This window comes from Capsicum annuum, chromosome 7, assembly GCF_002878395.1.
Source record: "Capsicum annuum cultivar UCD-10X-F1 chromosome 7, UCD10Xv1.1, whole genome shotgun sequence".
NCBI lineage: Eukaryota > Viridiplantae > Streptophyta > Magnoliopsida > Solanales > Solanaceae > Capsicum > Capsicum annuum.
In genome coordinates, this window is record NC_061117.1 from 222398138 (window position 1) to 222416075 (window position 17938).

The window sequence follows — 17938 nt, forward strand, 5'->3', positions numbered from 1 at the left end:
GGTTTTCATTTTCTTCAGAAATTCCTCAGCCTCTTCGTTTGTGACAGGTTTTTTCATTGGCCCTTGACTATCTTCAAACTGTTTTGGTCTCCTTAATTCTTCTGGAACATAGCATCTTCCTGATCGAGTCAAACCCCTTGTTTCGTTTGTTTCTTCCATGACCTCTTTTCCTTGGTACATCACCGTGGTTTTGTTGTAGTTCCATGGGATGGTTTTCAAGCTTGTCACTGGGAGCTGTGCTGCGTGTCTTATGACAATTGGTTCTGTTATCTTTCTCATGTTGTTGCGCTGTTGGTCGAACCATGCGGGACCACTCGAAACATATAGTTTTGGCCCATCTTGTGCTATTCCCTTTAGCTTTGCAGGAACATACAATACCATCTTTTCTGAATCTTGGGGTTTTATAATGGAACTCGCTCCTTTCACGATCAGTGGTTCTCTTTGCATATACTTCAGTGCTTCACTCGGGTTCTCCTTCGAGGTACCTATTTTCATCATTGCTTGGCTTGTTGGCCTGTAATCTCTATCGTTAAAAATCATCCCCACGACGTGTGTTTTACTGTGATTAGGAAGTGGATTGTCGGTGACATTCGGTGCTTCTTCTTTTTGTATTACGATTGCCTTGCTTTCGATTAACTTTTCAATGGCTCTCTTCAGATTTCAACAATTTTCGGTACTGTGACCTTGGACGTTTGAATGGTACTCACACCTTGCATTAGGATCAAACCAACTTGCATTCGGATCCACTTTGAAAGGCAAAACAGGTTCAATCCATCCTAATTTGACCAATCTCCGCAACAGGCTCGTATACGATTCTCCAATTGGGGTGAAGTTTTCCCTTGGCCTCTGTTCTCTTGTATAGTCTGCCTGAACATACGGATTACGAGGGGCTTGTAAATTTGGCTGCCGTGGACGAAAACCTTGTAGCGCAAGTGCCCGCCATTGTGGACGCTAAAGAGGTCGGGCATACGCTTGAGCATTAAGAACAGTAGGTTGAGGTGTATAATAATGTTGAGGAGGGCTGGGTTGTCCCTTTTGGACGTGAACATAAGGGGAGTTCCGTCCCCTTTGGGCATTGTCCGGTCCTGATGCCATCATAGATCCTTCCTCCTTCTTTTTCCGATTTCCGAAACTACTAGATCCACTTGAATGACGTGTGTAGTGGCCCTGAGGGCGGTTTGGCTCATGATTTTTCCTGATTTGATGCCATTCTTCACCATTTCCCCAATTTTTATTACTTCGGCGAAAGGTTTACCAATCGCGGCTAGTAAATGATGAAAATAATCGGACTCTTGAGTTTGGAGAAAAACATCAATCAATTCCTGGTCCTTCAGTGGCGGTTTGACTCTAGATGCCTGTTCTTTCCATTTTATGGCAAACTCTCGAAAACTTTTAGTTGGTTTTTTCTTCATATTAGCGAGAGAAGTGCGGTCAGGGATAATATCGAGATTATATTGAAATTGTTGTACAAAATCTTAAGCCATATCATCCCAAACGTGCCAATGGGAGATGTCTTGATCGATAAACCATTCGAAGGCTATTCCCGTCAGACTTTCTCCGAAATAGGCCATAAGCAGCTCCTCTTTCCCTCCTGCTCCTCTAAGTTGATTGCAATACCTTTTTAAGTGGGCCACTGGGTCACCATGACCACTATATTTGTCGAATTTTGGGGTCTTGAACCCTATTGGCCAATGAACATTAGGGAACATACACAGGTCTTTGAAAGAGATGCTTTTGTGTCCTCCCGATCCTTGTATGTTTCTCATACTCTGCTCCAGACTCCTCACTTTTCTAGCTATCTCTTCTCGTTCTTCATTCATAATAGCCTTCTCAATCATGATATGAGACTCAGGCTGATGAGTGGGCTGATATGAATTTATGGGTTTGAATGCCAATTCAGAAGGATAGACTTGATCATGATTTAGCTCATTGATAGGCTTCTGTATCATTGATGGAGGATTTATATTAGTTGTCACGGCCGGAATAAAAAGCGGATTGTTCGTGAATGATGGATTTGCAGGACGCATGGTGGATGTGCCAGGACCGCTAGACACATTAGCGCATGGACCAAATCCAGGCGGATAAAGTGGATCGTTGACTTGGGCTTGAGTAGAACTGGGATGATTTGCATCTGAAATGCCAGGAATCGAGGAAGACGGGGCTTGTCCATTCACCCAGGCTTGATACATTTCTGCAATTTGTTGCTTCAATAACCTATTCTCCTCCAAAGATGCGAACTCTCATGGAACTAACTGATCTCGACCTTCTTCATTGTCAGATTCTGTTCCATCTTTTCGAGTCATCTTCCTTTTTCCTTTATACCTTGTGTTGTACGGGTGAGAGGCCAGCTTAACCATAACCAACCACCTTATTCTCTCTCTCTCTCTCTCTTATGAAACAGAAACAACTATGTTAGGATTTAGAGCTTTTAAAAATATTGATATATTCATAACTAACTCAAATGTCATGCACCTAAGTAATTTCCTTCCTGAAATGGACTTAGGAAAACCCTCTTGTTTCATCCCGGCTTTGGTGAATTAATTTTTTTTCCTCATTATTTAACGCCAGCATCTTAAAATTGTTACTTGAAACTTGAAAAAATATTTGATCGCACCCGCAGAGGGTTGCCTACGTATCATGCTTTACATGAATCAGATCATCACGTAGTTCATGGATATAGTAAACATATGTATATATTCAGAAATAAAGAGAATAAAAACTTGAGACAAATGCAAAATTTTTCATACATTTCCAACTGTTCTTAAAACAAAGCTTTAATGAAAGGAAACTAAAATTATCTAAAACTGGAACAGACTCGAAATAATACTAAAAACCTATAAAGAAACTAACTCTAAGAAAATAAGGTCTTTAATAATTATCATCAAGATGCCTTCCAAAGATGTCTTGCAACTTAATCTTCCCTAACACTTGAGTAGATCCTGGATAATGCTTTTGGCAGATGCGGAGCGAGAGAACGTGCCTGACGGCCCAGATTTTCATCACCTCGGTGAAGATACTTAGCATAAACAATAATCAAGGTTTCACTGAGCTGAAGTACTTCTTCCCTGGCCTCGATCATACTCTTATGGCAGTTTTGCACCCAATGATGCGTAGTGCGGACGGTATGCTTTAGGTCTCCTTCTTGTTCATGAAGGTCATCGATCTGATGGTGAAGCGCCTGTCGTTCGGTCATCCACTGGATTTTCTCAACTTCAACTTCCTTCTGAAAAGTCGTGAAGCGTCTCGCTATTTCTCTTTCCCATTCCATGGAAGCTTTTAGCTGAGCCCAAAGCTTTGACTGTGTACTTGTCAGCAAGGCCTTCTCTTTCTCAAAATCACTCGATTGCTGCTCCATGGCACCGGTGGCAATATCCAGGTCTTCTTGTAGGGCATGCATGGCAACACGGTTCTCTCTCTCAATCTCCTTACGAGCCGACCTAATTTTGGCCTCAAATCTCGCCTCATGGTGAACCAATTCTTCTCTAGCCCTTTCCAAATTATTATTTAAGACGTGCAGAGTAGACTGATAGTTCTCTTCTAAGTAGACTGATAGTTCTCTTCTACCTCTCATCGAGCCTGCTTAATTCTGACTTCGATCTCCGCTTCTCGATCCATTGGCTCTCTGGCTGACCTTTCTGGCATAGCTTTAGGAGGAGACTGGTCATGAAACCATGACAGATACCAATAGTCTACCTCGCCCTTGTCGCGGTCTTCCACCATGTGATCGAAACCTGAAAGTACACATCCTCCCCAAATCTTAAGTATCTTAGTCTTCCTTAAAGAGATGTCAGGGAGGAATTCGTACATGAACTCTTTCATATCCTCGACTGGCGGTATATGCTGACGTCGACCGAATTGTCGCATGACTCTTAGTGGCACGTAGGGCTGAACACCTCGGAGACCCATTAGAACGATGAAGGGTCGGAAAGTAGACATATATATCACCTCTTTTGAGGGGAACCAATGATAATTCCACACTATCTTGTCCGCCGTTAACCCCTCCAAGTACTCCTTCCAAGCTCCTATTCCTTCTGGAAAGTTTTGGTCCTCCATCCTCTTCTCATGGCCATTGATATAATCATTCCATTCGACTCGAAAATCCACAACAAATTGATGATATCGAACATGCTCGAGCATCCATAACTGCAATAGAATGTTACATCCTTCAAAATAGTCCGCTCCTTTTTTGCACATCGTCAGGGCCCGATAAATGTCTGCCAAAATCATGGGCACGAGGGTGACCTTAGGATTCTTCTCAAAAGCGGTAATAAACGCAGCCAGATTGGTGCTGATTTTTCCTCCTCTCTTTGGAAATACCATGATTCCCAAAAAAGCCACTATGAATGCTTCAAAACTGTGCTTTTTCCAGGTTTGGTAGCACCTCCCATTGTTAAGTTCTGATCTAAACAACTCGAATCTCCTTTCCTGACTATATCTTTCGTACAAAAATTCTAGACGAACCCATTCATTTTCTAGGCAGCCTCCTATGTTCTTCTCTTTTATGTGCAATAGCTCGAAAAATCTTTCGGAAGTGACATGCTTCGGTATCATGGGTTCTCCTCGGTGAAGGTTCTTTCCCTTTCCAATAAATGCTCCTATTTCCTCCAGTGTGGGAGTGAGCTCAAAGTCGGAGAATTGGAATACGTTGTTTGAAGGATCCCAAAACTGTACCAAAGATTCTATCACGTCTCTTCGTGGTTCAACACTCAACAGACTCCTTAAAAATCTCAAGTGTTTATATACTTCTCCCTGTTCATAGTCAGTCATATTGTTATACCATATCCGCAATAGCTTTGGAACTTTATCCAACACCATGAAATGGGGTACTTCATCATCTCTCGGCCTCTTGTCACTCCTTCCGACTGAGTTCATATTGCCCTATAGGATAATGATGGCAAATAAGAATTCTATTTTAAACATCCTAAAGTAAGATAAAAATAATTTTCGAAAGAAGTTGACGGAACGACATGGAAAAAGATTTCAAAACGCATAAAAAAACAATAACTGACAAAACGGGAAGTATCCAAGTCTTCTAAAACATGCTAGAGTAGAGACAAAATTTGATGACGTTTGAACCAGACATATCAGAAATAATTAAATTATTAAAACAAAATAGTGGACCAAATTATTTAACAAAATTTTAATTGTGTTTGACAAAAATGGGCTCTATGTATTCCTAAGAAAGATTTTAAAACCAAAGAAAATGGACATAACGAGACCACGACGTTAAAACCACTTAATCTTTTCAGAAAAGTTCCAGGTAAAAATATTATATATTTTCCAAAATAAACCCTTAAAAATTTTTATTTAACCCCTTTTTTTTTAAATCAATTAATTCACTTAAAAGCCGGTCCACATTCGATATGGCATTTCCTATAATGCAACAAGTAGCACATAAAATGTACATGATGGTATCAAAAGGTGACACCTGACCTAGACGGACCCGGCCCCAGGGTCGAGCCCCACTAAGTCAAAAATACACGTGATACAAATAAAACGCAGTCTATTAGGGATAGCCATGTCTAAGTTCCAGTTATGTTAGGTTTAACCTGGTGGAGTTACGTATCTAGACTGTCAATGAAACGAGCGGACAACTCGAGTCGGCTAGGGACAGCTCTACCGGTAGCAGGGCTTTCCGGCCTCACTGTTGGTCCCTTCCCATCCTAAATCATGGGTGACTACAGAATCCTTCCCAGGAGCGTTGCCACATCTCTGGTATCTCAAGCTCGGGAGCGTATACCGCATCTCCGAATACACAGTATCTTAGAAGACTCAGAGGGGTGTGCGAAAGAAGACAGTTTATAATGCAATTCAAATAATATCAAAGCAGTTGAACATGTAGGCAAATAACACATTTAGGCCAACAATATACAATATCAAAATTAAATAAAGCCAATTAAGTCAATATAAAAGCTCGAATTCTAGCGATCTCCCCAGCAGAGTCGCCATCTGTCACACCCCTATTTTTCACCGCATCCGACCCCACTAGGGAGTTGGTTTTAGAGAAAATGGGTTTTTCCAATTAAAGTGACGTTTTGAAAAGGGATTATTTTGTTTATAGAGTCGCCACTTGGAATTGAGTTTGGGTGTTCCAAGTCACCTTATTGAATCCCTATTCAAAAGGAAATGACTCTTTATTTTTTTTATTTTTTTGGTCTGCGACCTAGGAATCCGGATAAGGAATCCTGTTGACCAAGGGGAAGGTGTTAGGCACCCCTCGAGTCCCGTGGTTCTAGCACGGTCGCTTTAATGACTTACGTCTGGCTTAAATTAATCTTTTAGATATATAATATTTGTTGGCCCAAAAGTGACTTCTATCCCGCTTTTGAATTCTTTTAAATATATTTTTAATTATATTAATGTGTGGCTTGCCGGTAGCAGTACTTTCCGATCATACCACGAATTTTGATATATTTCTCATGCCTTTGTGGCATTTATGGATCGCATCTATTTTCTCCAAACCTAAATGAGCATTTAAGCAAGCTTTAATTCTATCCTTTTCAATTAAATTCAACTTCGATAAATTTTGTGAAAAATATTTTTTCTTTTCGGATAATAGATTTTAAAAGTTGATTTGCAATCTAACTCGCATCTTTTCTTTTACTAGGAGCTCACCACAGTAGGAAATGTCAAATTGTCAAACAAAACTGAACATCGAAATATATATATATATATATATATAAATACTTACGGGAGAAAGTTATCAAAATATGCAGCTTTTCATATAATTCACACCCCTTATTTCAAAGTACTAAACTATTATGATGTACCTTTCCTTGGGGTAAAGTGGTCATGCATTTACAATAAAAAACTACAATAAAAATAAACCAAATCCCATGCAGCATACACAGATATACCATTTGAAGATATATAGACAGTAAACTCCAAACCAATAATTATAAGTTAGTATCCACACATCAAAAGCTATTATAAGCAATTATTGGTACTTAAACTAGAAATATTAATTATTAATTAATGATATAAAAATCTGAACAGCAGAAACGGATAATAAAAAGTTAGACCCATACACAATTTGAACTGCTTCGTAATAATTGAATCAAGTCTCATACAATTGTGTTGTGAAACTAAATTACATGGAAAGATCGAGGGTTACCTCTTGCGACACTTTACTTTTTAATAGCTAACGTTCAAAAGCCACAAACCATAAATCACGAACAAACCTCAAAGTTTGGGACGTGAGGAATTTTTTGGGTGTTGTTGTAATTGTTGTTGATTTTCTGAAAGTTGTAAGGAGGGAGTAGTTGTTTTTTTTTTTCCTGTTGTTGCTTTGTCCGTGTTTATATAAAGTGTACGTATATATGTATATGGGTATGTATCGTGTGTTTGTATGGAGGAAATGGGGGAGAGGTTGAGTGGAAGTGGGAATTGTGGGATGGTTTGGATAGTTTAGGTCTCTTTTTTCTTTTTATTATTATTATTATTATTATTAATATTTTAAATAAAATAAAAATGATTAAAATCTATTTAAAACTAATAAGTTAATAACTAGTCTTAAAAATATGATTAAAATAATACTACAATCATTAGATTATTTATTAAAAGTTAAAAGAAAAAAATCAATATAATTTAGAAAATTTTCTTTTTCCTAAAATATATAAATAAACAACAAAATAAAAACTTATTTTAAAATGTGACTCTATTTTTGTAGTTTTCAAAATTTTTAAAACAAACTTTGTTAAATTAAAATAAAATTGAAATATCTAACTTAGACCTAAAAATAAAATACATATATATATTAAACACTAAAAATAACGTAAAACATTAGGTTTTGGTCAAAAATTAGGTGTTTACACTATCTAATTCTAATAGTGATTTAGAGCAATTTTATTAAAAAATAATTAATTAAAATAATAAAAATAATGAAATTTTATTAATGATGACAAATAAACATAATATAATAATAATAAAATCTTATTAATGACGACAAATAAACATAATATAATAATAATAAAATTGTATTAATAACAAAAATAAAATAAAATAATATAATAATAGTAAAAAAAAGCTATAAAATAATTCATATTATATTAATCTTGTTCTATACTGTATAAAATAAATTATATATACACATAAATCCCTAAATCCTCTTTCTTTCTTCTTTCTTTTCCTACAAAAAAAAAAAATATTCCCTCTCTCTTCTTTCAATAAGAAGGTACCAACATCTGTAAACTGGATAATGGACATCAAGAACAGAAGAGAGCGCCGGAGGCAGCCTCTGTTGGCTGACCTGCGCGTCGATGTTTCACTGGTGTCTTCGAAAAGTGGGTAAAGGAAAGAGGGAATCAGCAGTGGCAGCGCGAAGCTTCGCCGGTGAGATTCCGGCCAGATCTGGGCGGTAGTGGCGCGGGGGAGAGAAAAGGGGAGCGAGGGTTGATCGACGCGAGGAAGGGGAAGAAAAGACAATGACAGGATCTAGGGGTGCTGGCGTGGCGATTCCGACAAGAATCAGCCGGAATAAACGCGAAAATGGGTTCGTTTTAATGGGATGATGATTTTCCAGCGACGGGAAGGGAAGAGGGAAAGGGAGTGGTGCGGCGTTCCGGTGAAGGAAGCGGCGCCGGCGAAATCCGTCTCACCCATGTAACGATTTCCGGCGTGTTTCGCCCCGGAGAGATTCCAACAAATTGCGGGTAATGGGTGGTTGGTTTTCTTGACGGGACGATGGTTTTGGCGATACATTTCGCTAGACAGATCTATTTTTCTCCCCTGTATGAGGTATGATGATTAGTGTATGTGCATATTTTGTTACTGTGTGTCAAGATATATGAATGAACTGTGAGGCTAATGAATTTTATATTTGCATCACTAATTATAGGTACAGGCATATATCAATGTATATGAATATATTGCTATATCTAATTTTTTTTATTCAATATAATAAACAAATAATATTGCATATCAAATAATAAGGTCATTAACACAAACTTAAACATGTTTTGCTTTATTATAAAAATCATACAATAAATAACATAAATTCGAACAAGAACCTGTTTATGAAATAAAGCAGAAAAAACTTGAATATCGTCACCGAATTCAAATTCAAAAACCTGACTTCAATTTCACACTTTGTCAGTTTTTTATCTTTTGAAGTTTTTCTATCTGGATTTTTTCTCTAATGTTTTTTTTGATATCTGATTTTTGAAGGATGTCAAAAGTACGTTGTTTTTTCGTCCCCTCTTTAACTACTTTTTGGGGGAAACGGTTACGTTAAAGGGGGAAATAATTAGTCATTATCAGATAAAGGTAGGGGGGGAAAATAATTTAAAATTTAAAAATTCCTCTTATTATTTTTTTAATTAATTATTATATATATAGAAAATATCAGTAATAATAAATAAATAAACTAATAATAATAATTAATTAATTTTATATTTAATAAAGTATAATATTAATTTATAAATAGACAAAAATAAATATAATAAAATAATATTAAAATTATTATTTATTTATTAAAATTTATATAAGAAAACATATATATTTTTAATTTATATTATTTAAAATAAAAATAAAAATCAAAATAATATATGGTTAAATATTAATATAAATATAAATATTTAATATTGATAGACAAATTAAAATTCAGGTAGAATCAAAAATTACGTGTCTACACTATGAAAAATAAATCAAATTCGTTAAAACTATTTTTTATTTTTAAACTTCAATAAGGTATTTTCTCAATCAAACTAGCATCATTTTAATCGTTAGTTAAATGTCCTTCTACTATATACTAACAACATACCCGTTGTTAGTCGCAGACCTATAATTTTTGCTAAAAAGTCAAACGAGTTCAACATCTAAGTACTACATATCATGTACATAGAAATAATTCTAACAGTGTATAAATAATATAATTTTTCGTCATTGATGGAAGAAAAATAATCGGACCTCGAGGTTGCTGCCGGTAGCATTTGGTTTGCTGACCATGTGTAGTACTCCCTTCGTTTTGTTTTAGTTGGCCTCTTTCCAAAAATATTTGTTTCAATTTAGTTGTCCCTTTGATGAGAATTTTATTGTGTTCTTCCAATACTACCCTTAACATTAAATGATTAAACAAAATGTATTTACTTAAATTTATATTTTCAAAGCATAATTAATACGGAAAAGGTTCAAAAATACCCCTGAACTATCTGAAATAGCTCAAAAATACCCCTCGTTAGATTTTTGGCTCAAAAATGTCCCTCCGTTAAATATTTGGCTAAAAAATATCCCTCCTTCTAACGAAATTCCACCAAGGACGCCACACATTGCACGTGTATAATCCCTTTTTAAAATACTTCAGCCCATAAGCTTAATAGATGGATTAAAAAAAAGGATATTATCGATCAAATTCTGAATTGCGGTTTAAAATTCCAGCAAATTCAACCCCAAAGAAATAGCATATCCTTCTTGCTATCATAACAGGTGTGATTAGCGAAAATGTTGTGTTATCAATTCTATGTTTCTTGATTTTTCAGCGAAGGAAAAAAGGAAAAAGACCTGTATACAAGCGTTACAAAATCATCGTGGATCCCTTTGTCAATTACATCGGATTCAACCCAAAGGACCAGCGGCTCAGGCTCATCATCATTATCGTCCAATTTGTGCCGACTAGGGTGTGCATCGATCGGTTATATGTTATTGGTTCGGTTCATCGATTTTCGATTTTTAAATATGTAAATTCAATAACCAACCAATACGATATTTTCTTATCAGTTTTTTATCATTAACGGTTCAGTTTTCGGTTTAACCAATAAGAAAATACTCATAAATCAGAAATATTAACAACTAACATAAAAAGATAAAATCTTAGTTACCATCAAAATCCTACGCAATGCATTTTAGTTTACAAGAATGTTCAGACTTGAATTGAATGTTAGTTCGGAAAAAAAATTGAATCCTAATTGTTGGAAACTACTAAATGCTTCAAGCTTTATACTCGTGATTCCGAGTAAAGGTTGATATTCGTGCCGAGGTCAGATCCCAAGTTGAAATTAGTTCTCTGAGTTTCGGGTCAAGAGTCAAGTCTTGGATCAAGGTAGGGGAGTTCTGTTGGGAGTTGGGTCTTGAGTTGGGATTGGGATTTTGGTCTTAAATCTTGGATTGAGAGTTCGAGAGTCGAGTTTTGAGTCAGGAGTCGCGTCCTGGGTGGGGATTCGAATTGGGAGTCTAATCAGGGGTTGGGCTCGGGTCTAGGTCAAGGTTGGAATTAGAAGTTTGGTCCTAGGCAGGGTCAAGAGTTGAGTCAATGTTGTCAAAAGTTACATTTAAAATTTTTGAAACATAGAGATAAAAGAATTAATTAAATATCAAATCAATCAAATTGAACAAATGATAGGTCACGATTAGGGGTGTTCATGGATCGGTTTGGGTCGGTTATTGATCAAAATCATAATCAAACCAACTTAATCGGTTTTAAAATTTCTAAAATCAAACCAAACCAAACAAAAAAATAACCGTCGGTTTGGTTCTTGTCGGTTTAGTTCGGTTTTATTCGGTTTTTTCAGTTTATAACTTTATCTAATGATAAAAGTTGAATTTTTTTTAAAAAAAATATCAATCTAACATCTGAGATGTTAACCGAGTGTTGTATCTCAGCCTTGAAATTAAGATGTCAACTAATTGTTATACTTCGGCAAAGCTATGAACAACATCATATGAACGCTTCTAAAAAAATATTTTAAAACTACATTTAACAGAATGATATGACAAACCCCTCAAAAGGTGAACACATAAACTTCTTGCTCAACAAGATTAAAAAAAAAAAGTTACAATTAGTGATTGTCTATAGTTAAATGAATCTCAGCTATAAATTTCAATATATAACAAGATATTATTTTCACAATTAATATCATTTGTCATTCAAAGTGCGAAATTCATTTAGAATCTCATAAGGTACTATCAACTGGATGAAGACATGACTTAATGTGTTACGACTAAAGTTAAATCATGATTAAAATATAAATATAACAAATATTTATATTGTATTTATGAATAATACATAAATAATTAATATATATATATATATATATATATATTTATAGAGTAAAATCAAACCAAACCAAATTATTATCGTTTTTTTTAAATTTAAAACTAAACCAATCCTAACCAAATATCGATTTTTTTTAATCGATTTGGTTTGGATCGCGGTTTGATTTGGTTAAAAACCAAATCATGAACACCCCTAGTAACGATCATGTTGTTCAATAGGAATTGAAGAGGGGAGAACAAGCTGATAGAACTTGTCGCAAGTTAGATTCGGAAATAAAAGAAGTGGGCGGGAACAAACAGTTTGATCCTATGACTATATTTTTTCGTTGAAACACAAATTGGCCTTGAGCCCTTGACATTCAATCATTTTAATTAGAGTAAGCAGTGACGTTTGAACGTCTAGAAAAATAACCAAGATAATCACTATGGCAACACAAAAATAATCAAAAAACAGTTTTTTTTTTTTTTTTTTGGGTCATAAAACAATTTTCTTTATACCTTTTGTCTCTGTCTTTTGGCTTTTATCTAGTTTTAGTTCATCTGTTCATGGTGACACTCTTTCTAATAAAACAAATCTTTCTAATGCAACGTCATTGCTACGTTAAACAATTATTCTAATAATTATATAATATGATTTGGCTGGCCTTTGGACGAACATGCAAGCATACATGAGCAATAATAGCAAATAATAAATAAATTTGATCAATTAAAAATTTGATAGGATAACCACAATAGTAAAAGACACATATGGTTATTGAGTCCTCCATCCTATCACACTTGTCCTCTTTTTTTTTGTGTTATTTTATGTAACTTATTTTAAAATATTATCTGATGTTTAAAATAAATGGAAATATTATTAGCAGGGAAGATTCTAGCTATGTTGTTTTTTTTTAAATAAAAGAAATAAACATGTGTTTCTAGAAGAGGATCAAATTCTTCACTGACCAAAGTGAGAGTCGAAAAATTAATTAATCTCCAAAAGACAACATTGGTGTTCTTTTAAGACGTGAGATTAACGTCACCATGACAAGCAAAAACCAGAGAGAAAATGACAAAATAGTCCCTGTAAGTTTGCCGATTGTCAATATCTATGACGTATTTTACGCCACAAATTTTAAAATTCATTCGTCTTTAGGAAAAATTACAGAAACTAGCATTCTTAAAACTATAATTACAATAAATAATAATATTTTTTTAAAATTATAACTTATAACAAAAGTAACAATATTTTACCTAAAAGAATATGTATTTTTCAATTGTGCATATATATTTATGAGTAATACATATATATTTGTATATGTATTTATATAGCAATATTTTACTTAAATATAAATACAATTTGTTATTTTTTATAATTATGAAATTGTTGTAATAAAAGTTATAATTAAAACTAGAAAATTATTATTTCTGAAATTTTCCCTTTCCTTTAACTTCATGTCTAAGTCAATCAACATCAATGACATTAACTGGAACGAAGGGAGTAAACAATTGAATGAAATTTTGGTAGGAAAATGTGTGAAGCGTAGACATATATATATATATATATTAACACAAAAGAATACGAATGGAATTACACTGCCTATGTTATTGTTTTCGTTATACAAAATTTTCTAATTAAATAATTTTTTTTTAAAAAAAAGGAGAGAATTTCAATACAATTCTAAGAAATGATGTATGCCCTATCTAGCATCCAACATTGTAATGGTAACTTCATTTACAGAACTTGGTGTTTGTGTACTCCAAGAAAATTGATCAACTTCTCCAATTTTCCTTTCTGTGAAAAAACCAGGATGTTTTGTTGCTGGCAAAATGCCTTCATTGCTCATCAGCATAATCACAGTTGACATGCTTGGCCTGTCTTCTGGATTTTGTTGAACACATAACAAACCTACATGGATTGATCTTAGTACTTCTGATATATTACATGAGTCCACCAGTTTTGGATCGACGAGTTCCAATGATCTTCCTTCCTTATGTAGCATATATGTCTGCACATAACGATCTCTCAATTAACAACGGATTTAAGTTACATACACTGACAGCGCAAAGCCTGTTTACACTATCAGTGCAATTTAACGTGTTGATCACATGTACTTACATGTCCAAGAAGGTTGAGGTGATGGTCAGGATGAACAAATCTTCTGTTCTTCTTTCCGCTTACAATCTCTAGTACTAGTACCCCAAAGCTAAAGACATCTGATTTCACTGAGAATATCCCGTCAACTGCATATTCCGGGGACATGTACCCACTACAATAAAACACATCACATGATTACATATATAATGTGGGATATGAATGTGTTGGTGTGTACATAAATACATGTATAATCAAAGATTAAATCTTACTATGTTCCAACAACACGGCGTGTATTGGCTCCTGTCTCATCTCCTCCGAAACTTCTAGCCATCCCAAAATCTGATATCTTTGGGTTCATTTCAATATCAAGCAATACATTGCTAGCTTTCAAGTCTCGGTGGATGATTCTGAGCCTCGAATCTTGATGAAGATACATCAGTCCTCGAGCAACTCCATTGATAATGTTGAAGCGCTTAGGCCAATCAAGTAATGCGCTCCGTTCTTCATCTGCCAAATGTTTCCATGCACCTTGTCATAATTTTTTTCTAAACAAGAATGTAAACTCTGTGATATCACATTCGAATATCCTTTCTTGAACATTAAGTACGAGGTGTTTTATATCATTCAGAGCAATTGATTGCATTTAAAGAAATGGCTACACATAATGTGAAAGACTAACCAAAAATATATAAATCCAGGCTCTTGTTTGGCAGGTATTCGTAGACCAACATCTTCTCTTCTCCTTGAATGCAGCATCCCAGAAGCTTTACAAGATTTCGATGCTGAAGTTTTGCAATGCAGTTAACTTCATTCTTGAATTCGTGAAGTCCTTGCTTTGATGTTTCTGATAGCCGCTTCACTGCCACTTCTTGGCCCCCTTCTAACACACCCTGTAAAAGTAGAACTGACTTTCACTTCAGTCGAAGAAAATTAAATGGATTCGAGATTTGATGTTCTCTCAAGGATAAAATGTTACTACCTTGTAAACTTGTCCAAAGCCACCCTCTCCAATCTTGTTTGCAAATGAAAAGTTGTCGGTAGCATTGGTTAATGTAAGTAAATCAAGAAGTGGTAGCTCAAAATCTTCATGGTGACTTTGATTATTGTTATCATTCTTGTTGTTGAGACCACCTAATCTCCCTGCAATTCGAACAACCAAGCATATACTTTGTTCAAACGACAAGCTTGAAGTAATAACCGTTAGATGCTTCTGACTTTTCGACAGATAAAATTGATATATGTTCACTTACCCCTTGTTGTAACCACTGGATCCTCTCTCCTTCTCCGTTTATACAGAATCAGGCCAACGCCTAAACCTAGCAGAATCAATGCAAACAATAGCGGCAAAGCAACAGCAACTATCACAGATTTCTTTCCCGTTGAACTTGATCCAGCAGAACCTGCAACATTTTCCATTCAAAATTCTTTTAGCTAATTGTTTCTATTAGAATTCCGATAAACTTTTTAATTTCTGTGCCATGGATCGGACTTGGAAAACAAGATGGTCATGTAAGTGATATTCTCCACAATGTGGATCGGAGTTGGATTATCGTTTGCCCGTCCGATGAGCCAAGTTAATGGCATTTAAGTATCAAGGTTCCATTACTTGTGGATAATATTTAGGACAACCTAAAGGATATAAATTTTATCGCGACCTCCTTAAAGTTTACATCTAAATTCCTTGTAATGAGCATTACACTATTGAACTATCCAATACATCATTCTTGATATTGTACTGTCTTAAAGCTCGAGGATATTAACACTATCTTTCAAGACAAAGAACAACTGTAATAAGAAACCATGAGTCAGTAAATTGCATATTACCTATTTCTGAACCAGACATCCTAATGTAGATATCCTGTCCTGATTGAGATAGCTGTCTGATGTCAACCAGCTCCCCGATCCATAACAAGCAACCGCTTCCTCCATTGCGTATATCCAGATTAGTATAACCCATACACGAACAATTTCTTAAGCAAACCGTCCTGCATTCATCTAAGGTCATAGTTTCATTGAACCAAGAAGATCGCGTATCAGGCAGTTTAACACCAGAATACATAATAAATCCGTCTCCAGTGCAATTCAATGGACGTCTCCTAACACAACCACCCGTCCAATCAGCCCTATTCCAATCATCCAGCTGTTTTGGCTCGAATTTATCTAAACATCGACATAGAGGATCACTCAAAATAGTACAAGTAGCATATGCACCACACAATTTGTAAGTGTCACAGTCATCTGCATCTGCAGAATGGTAATTAACCCAACCTTGAGTCTTTGCGATCCAAATCTGACGCATTGTGTTCCCATTAGGCTTTACAACTAAAGCTGAAACAACCGATTTGTTCACGAGTTCATATTTGTAATAAATTTCCTTATTGTTCATTACCAATCCAAACGAAGTAATCGAATTGTTCACCATGTTAGGTGCACCACTCCACCTTAGACCATTCCATGGCCCTGCTCTATAAATAACATTACTCCCCTTCCTCATAAGGTCTTGTGGATAACCCGTAGGATCGCAATGATACGTATAATCCCCGGGAGCAGGATCATCACTACTTCTCCAAGAAGTAAGGTACCTCTCTAACCCAGTCACCAAATCTCTCCCAAGTTTCATACTCGCAATCAACGTATCACTCGGATAATCAAAGCTCTGCCACAGAAAATTCTCTGGATTCGGATCGTTAGCATCCCTCACTACAAAATTCCCCGTGTCCAGCAACTGAGCAACGGGATTATGCACGGATACTCTTGATGAATTCGTCGACCAAACAGATGCATTAGTATCATTAACAAGAACAACAACACCTGTCTGAATGACCTTCAAGATTCCTGATTTATTAGTTACTGGAACCAACCTGTTAGCAACCCAAACAGGTGTAATAACAGATATTTGCTTGTACCAAATGCCAACATAACGATCACTAGACGTATTTCCAGGACTAAAGAATCCCAGTTCAAAAGTTCCATCAGATGAAACAATAGTTTCGCCATCTTTGATGAACTTAGTAGTAGTTATGGTATCTGCTTGACCATTAATCCTTGGAAGAAAAATTAACAAACAAATAAGGAAAAAGGGCAGTAGAATTTTTTCCATGGCTATAACTTTTTCATTTCTTGGTTGTATAAAAATATTAAAAGGGTGAGTGTTTACAAGTCAATATGTTCTGTTTCTTGGAGTCTGTGTGATTGATGAATGAGCAAGACTTCATTTTTGTGACACAAACACAATTTTGATATTTAGACACACTTGTCCATATCTATGATTACAGTTGGCCAAATATAGTGTGGTTATTGGGAGCTGTTGATTACTACATGTCCCTCAAAAGAAGGGTACTTGGGTTCTGAATTTTTGAGTAAAAAGGTAGTTCTAACAAAGTCACGGGTTTAAATTGTGAAAACAGTTTTTCTCAAAAATGCAGGACACCAAGGCTGTATACAATAGATTTTTATGATCAGACTGCGTTGCAGGTAAGGGCGGATCTGTGCCCATTTTCTTGGTGTTCCAGCATTCATTAAATTCAAGGCAAATTAGGCATAATTATATAACAAGTGTATAAAAATTAACGTAAGATTTAGAAATAACACTCAGTAAATCAAGAAGATAGTCGGGTGTTTAATTTTCAAGCGGAACCTTAATGCTCTAGGCATCAATATACATGTTTGAACCTCCCGAACACCCAAAACTCCTAAATCTTGGGTCCATCACTAATAGCGAGAACTTTAGTATACGCTATTGTATTCCAAGTAACTTTGGCCATTTGTGAACAGTGGACTAAGGAAGAAATTGATGAGAGTTCAACAACCAGAACTTATCTCTGTTGTTTTGGTTTAAATGAAAGTATTATTACCCCAACTATCTCAATTTAT

At 35.5% G+C, this 17938-nt stretch overlaps 1 protein-coding gene and 1 long non-coding RNA gene across 2 annotated transcripts; one reads left to right on the forward strand and one right to left on the reverse strand.

The window, feature by feature from the left end:
- The first annotated feature begins 8098 nt into the window (after positions 1-8098).
- LOC124900133 lies at positions 8099-10726 on the forward strand. The gene is made up of 2 exons (XR_007057896.1): positions 8099-8736; positions 10476-10726. It is a non-coding gene; the product is annotated as an uncharacterized LOC124900133 (long non-coding RNA).
- Positions 10727-13500: 2774 nt separating this feature from the next.
- Positions 13501-17416, reverse strand: LOC107878726 (G-type lectin S-receptor-like serine/threonine-protein kinase At4g27290). The gene is made up of 7 exons (XM_016725822.2): positions 15890-17416; positions 15316-15465; positions 15045-15205; positions 14745-14955; positions 14335-14572; positions 14087-14237; positions 13501-13976 (listed from the first exon to the last, which is right to left on the reverse strand). The coding sequence occupies exons 1-7, from the start codon at positions 17163-17165 to the stop codon at positions 13668-13670; spliced, it is 2496 nt and encodes an 831-aa protein (XP_016581308.2). The 5' UTR covers positions 17166-17416; the 3' UTR covers positions 13501-13667.
- Positions 17417-17938: the final 522 nt, after the last annotated feature.